The sequence below is a fragment of the Ursus maritimus genome, unplaced genomic scaffold (genome assembly GCF_017311325.1).
Source record: "Ursus maritimus isolate PB19 unplaced genomic scaffold, ASM1731132v1 scaffold_1, whole genome shotgun sequence".
Lineage (NCBI taxonomy): Eukaryota > Metazoa > Chordata > Mammalia > Carnivora > Ursidae > Ursus > Ursus maritimus.
Genome location: NW_024423343.1, coordinates 32185222 through 32201770, shown reverse-complemented (window position 1 = coordinate 32201770; position 16549 = coordinate 32185222). Strand labels below are relative to the sequence as shown.

The following is a 16549-nucleotide window of genomic DNA, read 5'->3' as shown; positions in this document are numbered from 1 at the left end:
TGAAAACTTGTTTTACATCTCCATCAGAACTCTTGGGTGACAAGGTGCATTGTCAGTGAGCAGTAATATTTGGAAAGAAATCTCGAGTAGTAGGTTTCAACAGTGGGCTTAAAATATTCAGTAAACCATGTTGTAAATAGATATGCTGTCATCCAGGCTCTGTTGTTCCATTTATAAAGCACAGGCAGAGTAGATTTAGTACAGTTCTTAAGGGCCCAAGGATTTTCATAACAGTCAATCAGCATTGGCTTCACCCTAGTTACCAGTTATATTAATCCCTAACAGGAGAGTTAGCCTCTCATTTGGAGATTTTGAAGCCAGGCATTGACTTCTCTCTAGCCAAAGCCCTAGATGGCATCTTTTTTCTATATAAGGCTGTTTCATCTACATTAAAAATCTGTTGTTTAGTATGGCAACCTTGTTAATTATCTTAGCTAGATCTTCTGGATAACGTGGTACAGCTTCTACATCAGGACTTGCAGCTTTATCTTGCACTTTTATGTTATAGAGATGGTTTTTTCTTTTTTTTTTCTAAACATTATTTTTATTTATTTTTTTAAGTAGGCTCCATGCCTAACATGGGGCTTGAACTCACAACCTTGAGTTCAAGAGTCCCATGCTCTATCGACTGAGCCAACCAGGGGCACCAAGGTGGCTTCTTTTCATAAACCTCATGAACCAACCTCTGCTAACTTCCAACTTTTCTTTTGCAGCTTCCTCACCTCTCTCAGTCTTCATAGAATTGAAAAGAGTTAGGACTTTTGCTCTGGATTAGGCTTTTTTTTTTTTTTTAAAGATTTTATTTATTTATTTGACAGAGATAGAGACAGCCAGCGAGAGAGGGAACACAAGCAGGGGGAGTGGGAGAGGGAGAAGCAGGCTCATAGCAGAGGAGCCTGACGTGGGGCTCGATCCCCGCTGTGCCACCCAGGCGCCCCTGGATTAGGCTTTGACCTAAGGGAATGTTGTGACTGGTTTATCTTCTATCCAGACCACTAAAACTTTGTCCATCAGCAATAAGGCTGTTTGGCTTTCTTAGTCGTATGTTCACTGGAGTGAACTTTTTTTTTTTTTTAAGATTTTATTTATTTGACCTAGAGAAAGGAGAGAGAGAGAGAGAGTGCGCACACATGCTCCGCACAAGCAGGGGGAGCGGCAGGCAGAGGAAGAGGGAGAAGCAGGTTCCCTGCTGAGCAGAGAGCCCGATGTGGGGCTTGATCCCAGGACCCAGGGATCATGACCCAAGACGAAGGCAGACGCTTAACTGACTGAGGCACCCAGGCTCTTTTTAATTAGAGTGAACTTTTAATTTTCTTAAAGAACTTTTCTTTTGCATTCACAACTTGGCTAACTGTTTGGTACCAAGAGGCCTGGCTTTTGGCCTCTCTTGGCTTTGGACACACCTTCCTCACTAAGCTTAATCATTTCTAGCTTTTGATTGAAAGTGAGAGATGTGTGATTCTTCTTTTCACTTGGTCACATAGAAGCCATTGTAGGGTTATTAACTGGTCTAAGTTCAGTATCGTTGTGTCTCAGGGAATAGGGATGCTTGAGGACAGGGAGAGAAAAGGGGGGACTTGCTGGTCAGTGGAGTGATCAGAACACACAACGTTTATTGACTAAGTTCACCATCTTATATAGGTGTGGTTTGTGGTACCCCAAAATGATTATAATAATACCAAGGATCACTGATCACAGATATCATAACAAATATAATCATGAAAAAATTTGAAATACTGCAAGAATTATCAAAATGTGACACAGACATGAAGTGAGCAAATGCTGTTCAAAAAATGGCACAGATAGACTTATTCAACTCAGGGTTGCCACAAACCCTCAATTTGTAAAAAACGCAGTATCTGTCAAGTGCAGTAAAGCAAAGTACAATAAAATTAGGTATGCCGGTATTTCTTTCCATGGACATTTTGAGGGAGGGGGAGTGTGGGTGCGCTTGTGTGTGTGTTGCAGGAGGAAGTTTAGACAGTGGATGAATAGGCATATACTTTTATAGGAATTTAACCAGACTGCATACTATTTAATACAAAATTGACTACATTTTACTTGAAACTAATGAGAAAAGGAAGCTAAAATGAGACTGAAGGAACACCTTTCATTTAAATTTTTCTTCAGCAGAAGAAAAGTTCTCTATAAAATTAAGAAAAGAGAGATCAGGAGTAATATTTTCAAAATACTGGTAATATATAAAAAATATAAATTGCCAGTAATATATAAATATTTTATAACTCATAATTGAAATGCAAATAAGATGTTATTTTTAATCTTTTTTTAGATTGGCAGAAATTGATAAAGTACATTGCAGAATGTGGGCAAATGAGTATTCTTGTGAGGGCAAAATATTTTCTGGTGGAAAGCAATGTGGCAGTACTTAAAATTTTATCCTGTGTATGTCCTTGGATATACAATTTGATGTCTGGAAATTTTTTCACTAAGAGATAATTGAATGTAAAAAGATATATCTGCCTCTGGAAATGTCCATCGTTTATGGGGTTAAGTCAAGGTATATCCATTCAATAGGATCATATACAGCTGTTAAAAATGGTAATGTATTGTAGATTTATTTTTATTGCAATGGAAATAGGTTCTCAGTAAGCCCATTTTAGTTCTCAACAATAAGTAATAGCTGCCTAATGGGACCTCATTTATATAAAAGTGTGTGTGTGAGTGGTAGACAAATTTCTGAAATAAATACTCATTAAAATGGTTATCTCTTGAGTGGTGGCCTTTTGACATTGCTTTTATTTGTACTGTAGGTTTATGAGGAGTATTTATCATTTTTATACTTGAAAAAGAAGAGATTTCCCCCCCCTTTCTGAGCAAATAGAATACAGCCTTTTAAGACAATACCTGATTAAGTTCTACAAATACCTAAATCTAACAAGGTCTGTAGAATGTAGTACCCACGGGCTGTGGTTTGGGATGCTCTATCTTTGTCATAGAAGTTACCCAGAAACCTAGAACTGGTCACAGATAGTTGGGGAATTCTGAACTCCAGAGCCCAAGGCGCTGACTTCTGTTTTTAGTGCCACACCCTTGCTGTGGTTAACTTCTTTAAAGACATGATTGTTAAAAAACAGTCAAATATGAACCTTTGTTTTGTTGTTTTGATTTACTTTATTTTTTCAGCTTTATTGACATATAACTGACAAAGAGGTAAGATACTTAAAGTGCACATCATGATGATTTGATAAACATATACATTGTGAAATTGTGAAAGGATTCCTCCAATTGTTTAATTCACACATCCATCACTTCACATATTTAAGTTCTGCACTCAGCAAATTTTAATTTTGCAATGCAGTGTTAATCAGCCCTGCCACCATGTTACATGTTAGATCTTCAGACCTTATTTATTTATTGTATAGCTCAACGTTTGTACCCTTTCATCAACCTCTATTTTCCCGTGATCCAGCAATCGGTTTTTTATGAGTTTCACTTTTTTTTTAAATTCCACAGGTAATTAATACTAGGCAATATTTGACTTTGTTGCTTTACTGTGGATTAATAAGAGTATTGCAATTTATTGTGCACATTTGCCCTTGTTGTGATGAAGAATAGTAACATTAGAAGTCATTCTCTTTTTGCATATGTATCAAGTACTGTCTTAATCATTGGGATGGAAGGAAAGTAGAATTCCTGGCCTCCAAAATCTCATTCTCTAGTGGAGCATTCAAGGGACTATTTCTGTGAACCATGCTATGGCAGCATACAGTAGGACTTTTGACTTAGAAGTTGATGTGTTTCTTGAGCTTGGGTAGCTGTTCAAGGAAGATTTTCCAGAGGAAATATCTGAACTGAATTTTGAATTTCAGTTTAGACAGCTGAACTGAAGTTTGAAAGGTTAAACGTGAATTAGCCAAACAAAAGAAAGGGATATCTAGGGAAATCTAAGTGGAGACAAAGGCATGGAGGCATGCAAGGGCATGGCACTTGTTGGGAACTGCAGGTCATTCAACAGGTAGGGGTTGAAGTGGTACAGGCAATGGAGTGAGTCTGGAGAGGCCCGATCAAGAAGGGTCTTGTCAGCTGTCGAAAAGATTCTTTCTCCTGGACTTCCTTATAAATACAGCTTTTGTTCAGGTAGGATGGGAATCTTTGAGTCATCTTTGACTCTTGAGGCTCCCTCCCATCCCTTAAACTTCCTCATAATTAGGCACCAAATCCTGTCGATTTTGGGAACTTGGATTGAAGTGGAATAATGACAAGCTAAATGTAGACTGTGCTCTTTACAGGAGATGGTAACTTTGTCTTTTGAATTTCTAGGGCTTTGCACTGGCTCACAGACCTTTAGTAAATGTTCAAATGTGAATGGGTTACAGGAAGGGAGTTCTAAAGAGAAAATGTTTAGTATTTTTACATGTAACCATGTATAATTTTTGTATTCTCCCATTTCAGTATAGAAAATTTAATAATCTTAGGAGGCCTAGTTGAAAAGTCAACTCTTGGATAATTAAAAATCTTCAAAATGGGATCAGACCCATTAGTAAGGTCTATTTGATTAGGGTACTGGTGGGTGACTGAAGCAGTATCCTAGTGGGGAAAAAAGTACCAGACAGCTTCTGACAATTTCATTTTGATGAATATACCCCAATTTACAACATATATGTGTCTTTTTTTTTCCTAGCTGAGAATAGTCTTCTTGTGACTGTCCCAATAGAGATTAATTTTTTAGTTAAAGGAAAATTGTGAACATGTACATTTATTGTTTTTCACTTGTCATAATGTGAGAACATGCTTTCTTGAACTTATGGATATGTACTCTATTTTCTGTTTATTATAAAAGGAAGACTACACAGAGATGGTTAGCATTTACAACAATTAGGCATTGTTTTAGTGAAATAATTGTGCCATTTTGAAAGCAAATTATGTATCTGAGGCATATCTATGAAGCAGCTTTATGATTATCAGCAACACAGCTGCTGTAACTATTATGTTAGAGGAATTGAATCTTTTGTTATATGGGTCACATAACCAGCAACTGAACTTTTATACTTGTAACTATGCAAGACTCTTATTAAGACATAATGTAATACAAATAGAGGGGAGGGTCTAAAAGTGTTTTCATATATGGGCTTAAGAAGAGCAAGGTATTTGTTATATGGAACTAGAACGATAGCATTATAATACAGTCCTACTTATACATATATATTTAATATTTTTAAAGCTTTTCTTTTCCTTCCTTGCCTGCTTGCTTTCTCTTTCTTCTTTCTTCCTTCCTTCCTTTCTCTCTCTCTTTCCTTTTACAGCAGAAATTAGCTAAGCCTATTGCCTTCCCCCATTAAAAAAAAAAAGGAGATATAAAGGTGTTTTTTCTATATCACCTCTCATTTCCCATTACCTCTAATTTTTTACTTTTTATTTTACATCTTTATATTTACAGTTTTTTACTTCTAAATACATACCCTGTAGCTGGAAATGGAAAAGACTTTTGTATATGTGGCTTCAATGATAGCTTCTGTAGCCTGGTTAATATAGTTTTATTGTAACAAAATCTCCCTGAGATATGTGTTGTCATTTAGAGCTGATTAAAATGGAATTTTCCTGTAACTTTATCTTAACTGCCTTATATCATTTTGAGTATAGGTGGTGCAATGATAAGTATTTTGTGTATTATACCTATTTAATCTTAGAACAAAGATGAACATTTAAAAAATGGGTAGATATACATTTGTCTTATTTTCTATTTTTCTGTTAGAGATGATTACAGTTGTAACAAATAATACAAGTTTTGTATACTTTGCCCCATCTCCCTCAATGATAACATTTTGTAGTATTGTAGTACAGTATTACAACCAGGATATGGATGTTGTACGATCTGTTGCTCTTAATTCAGATTTTTCCAGTTTTACTTGAACTCATTTGTGCATGTATATAATTCTCTACTGTTTAATCTCCTTTGTATGTTTGTGTATCTATCACGGCAGTCAAGCTGAATAGCTCCTTATCACAAGGGTCTCTCTTGTTGCCTGCTTCTCTTCTGCCACTTCATTTACCCTCTCCTATCTCTGACTTCTGGCGGCTGCTAATCTTTCCTCCATTTCTAAAATTTTTTCATTTCAGTAATGTTCTATAAATGAAATCATACAGTATGTAACCATTTGAGATTAACCATTTTCACTCAGTATAATTCCTTGGAGATTCATCCAGGTTTGTGTGAATCAGTAGTTTATTCACTTGTTTTCTAATATTTAAGTTGGAAAATTTCCACATCGTTTAAAACTTAGTTTTTACTTTGTTTCCTTCCTAATCTGTTTTAAAGATACAAATATTTGTTTTAAATCTAGGTGACAAAACACGACCACCATCCTCGAGCCCCTCTAGTATTATCCGCCGGACTTCCTCTCTGGATACACTTGCTGCTCCATACCTTGCAGGACACTGGCCTCGTGATAGTCATGGGCAAGCTGCTCCTTGCATGAGGGACAAGTCTACTCAGGTAGGTTTATTCTTATCCTCAAGTGTTTTACTCTGAAACCATTTCTCATAACAATATTTGTTTTACGCTGTGCTCAAATTCTTAAGACATTAGTATGTATTAGAATTACCTGAGAAGGGGCGCCTGGGTGGTGCAGTCGTTAAGCATCTGCCTTCGGCTCAAGGCGTGATCTCAGCGTTCTGGGATTGAGCCCCCACATCAGGCTTCTCTGCTAGGAGCCTGCTTCTTCCTCTCCCACTCCCCCTGCTTGTGTTCCCTCTCTCGCTGGCTATCTCTCTCTGTCAAATAAATAAATGAAATCTTCTTTAAAAAAAAAAAAAAAAAAAGAATTACCTGAGAAGCTTATCAAAAGTGCAGATTCCAAGGCCTGACCTCCAGATACTCTGTAGTAGGCTTTGGTTGAGGCTTGGGAATGTGCGTTTTAAACAGTTCCCAAAGTAATTCCAATACATAAGGATAATTTATGGACACACTTCCCTCTCCATTTCCTCTTTATTGTTAGTTTAGAACATCAGAATATATTTAATATATTGAATTTGTAACAGTAAGGATTACTTTACTTTCCATCTAACCTTATATTTTTGTGCCAAAAACGTCACATGTTGGGAGATGGGAATTATATTATGCTGCAGATAGATTCTGTAAATGTAAATATCCTGACAAAGAGACCCTGGAAGCAAAGTTTTATACTTTTAGATTTATGAAATGTTTCAATTAAAAGTATCTCAAGAGGGGCAGCTGGCTGGCTTAGTTGAAAGAGCATGCAACTCTTGATCTTTGGGGCTGTGGGTATAGAGATTACTAAAAATAAATGAAGAAAGGGTTCTTAGGAGATCACGTAGATCTACTTCCTGATTTTACAAATGAGGAAGCTGAGGTCCAAGATCATAAAGCCAAGTGATAACTGCATCTTAGTTTGATGTAGTTTCTTTCATAGCACTTACTATAATTAAAGTTAATTAAATATTTGTCTAATCATTTATTTAGTGTTTCTCATGCTCACTAGATGTTGAGCCCATTGTCTAGCTCATCCATTTCTGTATTTTCATCTCCAGGATTTAGTACTGTACCTGAGAGAATAAACACTCAAGGATTATTTGCAAAGAAATGAATGAGCAGAACAGTTAAAGCTTTATTGCTGGTGAAGAATGAAAATCAGTTAAAGAGTTAAAAGATTCTTTATACTGACTGTTGAAAATCAGCTAAGGTATATCTTGATTTAGACTTCAGATTTACATCACTGATGGTAGCTTGATCCCAGCACTTTATGAAGAGAATGTCCTTTTATAGAACCAAGTAAATGCACTTTGCAGTGGTTTTTGGATTTGCATTTTGGTTTCCAAAATTCCACGTGTTCTTGTTGGGCTTAGTTTGTTTTCCGCTCTGTTATTCTTCACTGTTAGGGTATATGCTTGGGATTTGAGATTACCTTGAGGTTTATATTCCAGTGGCAAATACAGAAATGAAAACAGAGTCTGTACTCCTCAAAATTAATGAATATTTTGAGAAAGTGACTTTAACCAAAAAGTTATAGAAAATTTTCCATTTATTCAAACCCTGTAAGATTGCTGAGATTAGGGCATATAGTATGGAAAATGAGTAGTCCCTACTTGCTTTCTGCTTAATCCACATGCCATGTTAAATTACTCTGGGTGTATTTCCTTGAACATTTCTGCAACCCTTGTTATCTTCTCTGCAGTTTCAGGTTCAGTGGGTTCAGGTATTTTGTCTTATCAGTAAGAATAAACGATATTATAAGCCACTGGGAGCCCACCTAGCTCTGACTACATTGAATTACAGTATAAACCCCATACTCTCTTCACCTTCTTCTAAATGTCCCCCAGATTGGGAATGTTAAGGGTACAAATATAAAGAAAACTTATAATTATCAGATTGTTAATCTTGCTTGTAAAGCTCACATTAGAATCTCCTAAGGTATAATGTAGCAATAGCTGGGCACTCTTAATCTTTCATTTACATTGTGGGTCCCCATCTTTGGCAAGTGAATGTAGCACTAACATGTTTAATCACGAATTCTCAAATTCCCTATTGGTAGATGTTGGATTCCCTAATGTATGTATGCTAGTTAATTAAGTCCGCTTTTTAAAGTTTTTTTTTTTTTTCTTTTTCTTTTTTTTTTTTTTTTAAGAGAGAGCAAGAGCATGACAGGGGAAGGGGCAGAAGGAGAGAGAGAGAGAGAGAGAATCCCAAGCAGATTCTGTGCTGAGCATGGAGCCCGATTCAGGGCTCAATTTCATGACCTGGAGATCATGATCTGAGCTGAAACCAAGAGCTGGACACTTAACCTGTTGAGCCACCCAGGTGCCCCTTAAATCAGCTTTTTAAAATTTGGTAAAATATATGTAACATAAAATTTGCAGTTTTTCAGTATACAGTTAAGTAGCATTAATTATATTCACAGTGTTGTGCAACCGTTGCCATTATCTGTTTCCAAAACTTTTCATCACCACAAACAAGAACTTTATAACTCCTCTTTCTTTCTCCAGCCCCTGAAACCATTATTCAACTTTCTGTTTCTGTGAATTTGCCTGTTTTAGGTATTTCATATAAGTGGAAGCATACAATATTTAGAATTCTATATCTGGCTCATTTTGCTTAGCATTATGTTTTCATGGTTCATCCGTGTTGAACCATTTCTTTTTCATGGCTGAGTAATATTTCATTGTACAGGTAAACATATTTATCCATTTATCTATTTGTAGACATTTGGGTTTTTTACAAGTTTTGGCTATTGTGAACAATGCTGAAATGAACATTGCTTTATAGGTATCTGTTTGAATCTCTGCTTTCAATTCCTTTTGATACATATGTAGGAGTGAAATTGCTGAGTCATATATTTAGCTTTTAGAGGAACTGCCAAACTGTTTTCCACAGCAGCTGTACCAGTTTATATTCCCTCTAGCAATGTATAAGGGCTCCAGTTTCTCCATATCCTCGCCAAAACTTATTATTTTCCTGTTTTTTCTTCAGTATAGCTATCCTAATAGGTATGAAATTGTATCTTACGAGTTTTATTTATATTTTCCTAATGACTAATGATGTTGAGCATCTTTTCATGTGCTTTTTGTGTATCTTCTTTGGAGTTCAGGCGCTTCTGTGCCTTTGTTTCCTCTGTAAAATGAGAAGAAAATAGTACCTATCTTTTAAGATATTATGAGGATTAAACAAGGAAATACATGTAAAACACTTAGAACAGTGTCTGGCACATAGTAACCATTTAATAAATGCTTCCCATTAAAATGACTACCTTTGATTATTATCAGGACAAGGATGGCATGTTGGTTTCCTGTCTTAAGCAGTTTGTCAATTGCTATTAGCTTCCCTAGAGCATTATGTTGAAAAAGAGTTGGGCTAACAATTATTGCACCTGATTGGCAATTTTTACCCTTGTTGAGAGGCCCTGGGCTCTTTTATGAGCCCTGGTCCATATGGTGCTAGAGCAGTAAGTATGATGGAAGGAATTTATTTTATATTATAGATGGGTGCTTCCGGGAACTTCCCCCTAGACTTTTGACAAAACATATCATGTCACCACTCTGAGCCCTGGTTCTTCATTTAAAAAAAATTATGTATGACTCTTAAGGTCTGTCTAAGTACCTCAGGGATGAGTGGGAAAAGAGGAGGTTCTGGAAAGTACAGAGAAAGGCAGCATCAAAAAAGGTTAGGAATATGACAGCAAGTTTTTAAAGATGTTCCTTTCCCCTCCTGCCCTTCCCTTATCCCATTATCTGCTTTGGTCATGAGGATGAGTGGGTGATTAAAATTTTATTGTACATGATTATTTGTCATCCTAATTGCTTGACACAAAGATAGCAGAAATATGGCATCATTTCTTTTTTTTCCTGTATCTTTGGCAGACATTGCTCATTCCCTTGTGAACTCAAATAGCCTGAGAGTTTCTAGTGCAATGCTTGAGCTTGCCAGTGCCAGCAGAGCGGGGCTGGTCTGCCATTTCTGCTTTAGAGTGTGGTACACTACCTAGTACTACTTTGTCCCCAGCCTCTGCCTCCTGTCACCCCCCCACCTCCAGTGTTGTTGTTGTTTTTTTTTTTTTTTTTTTTTTTGCGATAGGGAGAGTGAGCAAGAGAGCAGGAGCAGGGGAGCAGAGGGAGAGGCAGAAGCAGGCTCCCTGCTGAGCAGGGAGCCCGATGCAGGGCCTGATCCCAGGACCCTGGGATCATGACCTGAGCTGAAGGCAGATGCTCAACCGTCAGAGCCACCCAGCTGCCCCCCTCCCGTGTTCTTTTAAAGATTCCTTTAAAAACTGACCATTCATCAGCTTGCCCTCCAGATTTAGACTAATTTATATTCCCAGTGGTATCTGTGTTGCAGTTCCATTACTTTAATTTAATTCACCTAATTTCTGAGGGATGCCTTTTGCATTTTCTGACTACACCAGTTTGTAGGAATAAAATGGAATGTGTATGTGTGGCTGGATTATTTGACATTCTTTTGGCTCAAAAGGTATTCTCCTCCCAACTTTCCTAACCACCTAGGCCTCTTTACACATGGCATGTATGAATATGTGAATTTGTGACTCATGTGATTGGTGTCTGGTTTTCTTATAATTTCTTTTGTTTTCTTTATTACAAAAACCAGTCATCTTTTGCTTTTAAAAATCTTATGTTGTTATTTTCTCTTGGAACTCCTCTGTTTCAGAGACTATTTTCCCCTCTTCGGGGGAAAGCAATGTCTTTTGATTTAGGAGTTTAAGTAAAATTAGTGACTTTTGGTAAGCATCTTTTCCTGTTTGAACATCTTATAACCGAAAATAGCAAAGCTGTCTATTGCCCTTCATGCTTAATTTTATTTTTCTTGCTTAATTAATACTCTTGTTTTCATTATCTTTAATTCATTCTTAACAAATCTGCAGGAAACTTTTATATTTCTTTGCTTTTCCTTGAGTTAAATTTTATACTTAATATATTTAGATTTCCCTAACTTTAAAAATCTTTATTTTGAAAAAGTCTCATTTATAGAAAAATTGCAAGAATAGTAGATTAAACACCAGTAGACTCTTCACCTATATTCACCAGTAGACATTTTTATATTTTTCTTTATTTTTTGGTGTAACTATATTTGCTGTTGTTACTATTTGCCAATCATTAGTAAGTTGCAGACATTCTGACTCTTTTCAAATATTTAAACATGTATATGAACAAGGACTTAAATAAAAATTACCAAAGTAATTACCAAATCCAGGAGATTTAACATGGATACGGTGCTTTTAAGTTTCTTCAATAATGTTCTCTGTAGTAATTTCTCCTATAAGCCAGGATCCTGTCAAGAAGCAGACATGGCATTTAGATGCTATGTTTTTTTAGTATCCTTTAATCTGAAACAGTTCCTTAGCTTTTCTTTGTCTTTCCTGACCCTGATACTTTTTAAGAGTATAAACCAGTATTTTTATTGAATATTGTCAACTTGAGTCTGTTTTTTCACAATTAAATTCAAGTTATTATATTTTTGGAAGGAATATTTTATATGTGATGTGTATATGTTCTTCTGAGACCTTGTTTTTTACTTAAGGACATTACCCTATTCATATAGAAAGATTCTCCCTTAAAAGTCCTCCCCCCGACCCCCCATCTGTATATAAAGAGGTATTGTTTTGAACAGGCTATACATTCATTCTTACACTACAGAATTTAAGAGGTACAGAAATATATGCAGTGAAGGAAGGATCTTCCTCCCATGAGGCAGCCACTGTTGTTTCTTTCCTTGCCATGTATATTCTTCCAGAGATACTTTACATAGGAAGTTGCTATACATACTATAGTGAGCCTTGATTTTTTCACTTAATATCTCACAGATTATTGTGAATTTCCTTATTTTTTATAGCCTAATAAGTATTCTGTTGTAAAGACACACCATTATTTATTTAACTTGTAAAAATAGTGTTACTGGGAGTAATATGCTGTATCATTTTGTGCATAAAGATACATATTTTGTACATCTGCATGATAAATTACAAAAGAAGGTGAATGAAACAGTATGTGCATTTGTAACTTTGACAGCGATTGCTTAGTCCCCTTCCATGAAAGGCTGTACTAATTTACACTTCACCAGCAACACAGGAAAGAGTATGATATCAAATTGCCCAGTCTTGGTGAAGTTTTAACTTAGATTTATTTTATGGGTGAGATTGAGCATATTTTCACGTACTAAGAACTCATTTGAATTTTTTTTCTCCTACTATAGTGTCTTTAAAATCTGGATTTTGTAGAACCACTAAGGATTTACCATTTTTGAGGCTATATTTTGCAGATATCGAAATCAAGGCTAGACATAGTATAGACGTTAAGATTATGAACTCCAGGGGCGCCTGGGTGGCACAGCGGTTAAGCGTCTGCCTTCGGTTCAGGGCGTGATCCCGAGCCCCACATCAGGCTCCTCTGCTATGAGCCTGCTTCTTCCTCTCCCACTCCCCCTGCTTGTGTTCCCTCTCTCGCTGGCTGTCTCTATCTCTGTCAAATAAATAAAATCTTTAAAAAAAAAAAAAAAAGATTATGAACTCCAGAGTCTTAGGTTTTTATCTTGGCTTTGCCACTTATTAGCTGTGAAACATTAGGCAACTATCAAGCTTCCTTATCTGCAGAACTTGTAGAGCTTCTCGTATATATTCAATCAGATAATACAGTGAAGATCTTTAAATGTACTTCCATAAAGCAAAGTGCCTAGCACATGATAAGGCACATAATAAGATCACAGGAATGTTAGCTATTATTTGTATGCATTTGCTCAATAAATGCTATACTTAACAATTATGTAAAAATAATAACTAAGCATTTACTAATAATAGAAATGAAGGAAATAGGCTAAAATATTATAATTAAAGTAACTGGTGTGAGAGGAATTTTGGGTCATTGTGTTATTTTAAATATTCTAGTACTTAATTTTCTTTAATGGGAATGTATTGTATAATAGAAAAGTGTATAATTTTTTAAGAAATGGAACTGTTTTTCAGGTTTATTGAGATAAAATGGACATATGCAGCACTGTATAAGCTTTTGTACAGCATGACTTAGAATACATATTATGAAATGCTTACCACAATGAGTTTAGTTAACATCCTTTACCTCATATTGTTAAAAAAATTTTTTTTTCTTGTGATGAGAACTTTTAGGATCTACTCTCTTAGCAGTTTTCAAATGTACCATACGGCACTATTAAGTATAGTCATCGTATTATACATTCCATACCCGATACTTATTTATCTTATAACTGGAGGTTTGTACCTTTAGACCACCTTCATCCGATTCCCCCTCTAGTACCTCTGATAACCACAAATCTGGTTTCTGTTTCTCTGAGTTTGTTTTTTTAGATTCCACGTGTGAGATCATATGGTACATGTCTTTCTCTGCCTGACTTACTTGATTGAGCAGAATGCCGTAAACGTCCATCCGTCTTGTTGCAAATGTGGTATACATTTATTGTTAAATGGTAAACCTACCCGTTCCTTCTTTCTCCCATTATAGACAGAGAGTGCATGGGCCGAAGAATACTCGGAAAAGAAGAAAGGGTCTCACAAGCGTTCAGCGTCGTGGGGAAGTACAGATCAACTTAAGGAGGTCAGGAAAGTGGTTCCAAGGAACTAGGTGTGGAAGTTTGATCCCTTCCTTGGCTAGTTCCTTGAAGTTATAGGCAACAAGGATTTGTCAGTTTCCATTGTTTTATTTTGTGTTGTTTTTATTTTTATTTTTTTGGTTGTTTTGTTTACTAGAAAAATAACATAAAAATAGTACATTGATTGGATAAAGATTTGAATGGGGGAAATGTACACATTACTTACCAGATTATGTGTTTTTCTTTGTCTTTTTGTTTTATTAAACAAGAGTCCATACCTGTTAACATAACCTAAGTGTCAGATGTATAAAAGTGTAATGATACAACAAATTCACATTTATTATTTCTGTATATAATGGTAGTGTTTCTGAAATTCAGTAACCCAATAGAACCAAGTTGATTATGGTCCTATGCTGATTACCATTTTCTGTGCTTATCATATTTGCACTTTACATTAATACAGAAATAAAACAAAGATTTATTCAAGAAATAATATAGGATATTGATTGAAATTGTATTTGTTATGTAAAGATTGTGTCTGTGAGTGCATTCATGGCTTGAATAGATTTTTAAATACTGTTTAATTTTGGAGCTATTGAAGGTTAGGTGTTTAAAAAAACCAAATAAAATGACTCATTTTTAGGACAATGAGAATAATTTTCATTATTTTTTAATTCTTTGAGAAAGCTATAATGTACTTTATTCTAAGTGCTGAAAACTTCGTTGGTTAAGTACTTGGGAAGCTTGAAGGCTCTGAACAGTGTTGGAACATAATTTTTGTTTCTCTCCAAAAGAAGTATACACATATGAGCACATATAACGTGTGTGTGTGTGTGTGTGTGTGTGTGTGTATATATAAATTTTGTACAGTAAATCAGATTTTGTGACAGGGTTTTAAAAGTCAAAAGATTTATTAAGGGTGAATTTTACTGGTTCTTATTAAGCAAGGCTATGTTTCATGTAGCTTGGAAAACTGGTGCACTTTTTATTTTTCCCCTTTTCAGATTGCCAAATTACGCCAGCAATTGCAGAGAAGTAAACACAGCAGTCGACATCATCGAGATAAAGAAAGGCAGTCTCCATTCCATGGCAACCATGCAGCTATTAACCAGTGTCAGGTAGGAGTACAAATACTACAAAATCCAAACAAGGGATTTGTTGTTTTCCTGGTGGTATGTTATTTTATAGGTAACTCTTCAGGATAAAAATGTCCAAAAGCATATTTAAATACTGAATCAACCTTAATTTAAAAAAGTCCCAGAATACTAAGTTGATAAATGATACTTTCCTTTAATGATCTATGATTTGACTTTTAGAAGGCATAGCTAATCACATATTTTGATTTACCATATTTTTGTCTTTATCAATTCAGTATATTGAGGCAGAATAATAGAGAGAGAGATAAGCATTGGCTATAGAATCAGATCCTGGATGAACAACCTGTTCTAAGTCTCAATTTCCTCATCTGAAGATTGAGGATCATAATACCTCTTATAAAATCTTTTAGTAGGGGAAAACTTTTAACTGCTTTGATTCCTTTATAGAACCCTATGAACTGCTCTTGATGGCTCACCATGGGAGCATTTCTCCTTAACTGAATTGAAATCGCATGGCATCCTTGGCAAAAAGAGCAAGAAAAAGCTTGCCAATCCCTTTTATAGGTTGATAGCTTCTGATAGCCAAGTATATTTGGATTTTTTTTCAAGAGAAAGTATAACTAGAGGTATATATATTTTTCAAATTAATTTTGCCCTTAAGTGTTGATACATGGGTCAAATTTGATTTCATAAATTTATAGTTTGGTTGTAGTTTTTAACAGCTTTTTTCCATTTATAAGATATTTTAATTATGAAATGTGAGTACACACTAATACATTTAAAAACCTAAACAAGGGGCGCCTGGGTGGCACAGTGGTTGAGCATCTGCCTTCGGCTCAGGGCGTGATCCCGGCGTTCTGGGATCGAGCCCCACATCAGGCTCCTCAGCTATGAGCCTGTTTCTTCCTCTCCCACTCCCCCTGCTTGTGTTCCCTCTCTCACTGGCTGTCTCTGTCTCTGTCGAATAAATAAATAAAATCTTTAAAAAAAAAAAATAAATAAAAATAAATAAAAACCTAAACAAACTGGATTTAGGTTTGGAGAAATAGAAAATGTAAAATTGATGAAATAAGAAATAAACAATTTGAATAGACTAATAACTGTCAAAATTGGAATACCAAATAAAAACCAAACTCCTTCACTTTCAAAAAGCTATACACTCAGATAGCTTTATAGGTGAATTTGCCAACCTTCTACTCCCTCTAATTTATCCGTTAATAATTTGTATGTATTTCTAAGAGATAAGGCCACTTTTTATCTCCAAACTCATTTTTTTTTTAGAAGATTTTATTTATTTATTTGACAGAGAGAGAGACAGCCAGCGAGAGAGGGAACACAAGCAGGGGGAGTGGGAGAGGAAGAAGCAGGCTCATAGCGGAAGAGCCTGATGCGGGGCTCGATCCCACAACGC

At 35.7% G+C, this 16549-nt stretch overlaps 1 protein-coding gene across 1 annotated transcript in view; it reads left to right on the top strand.

Moving 5' to 3' along the window:
- FAM117B (family with sequence similarity 117 member B) overlaps nt 1–16549 on the top strand; it is a 74668-nt gene that overhangs the window by 32522 nt on the left and 25597 nt on the right. The window contains exons 2-4 of the mRNA XM_040641890.1: nt 6303–6454; nt 13954–14046; nt 15046–15159. Coding sequence (XP_040497824.1) covers nt 6303–6454; nt 13954–14046; nt 15046–15159 — 359 coding nt within the window. The remainder of the gene's footprint in view (nt 1–6302; nt 6455–13953; nt 14047–15045; nt 15160–16549) is intronic.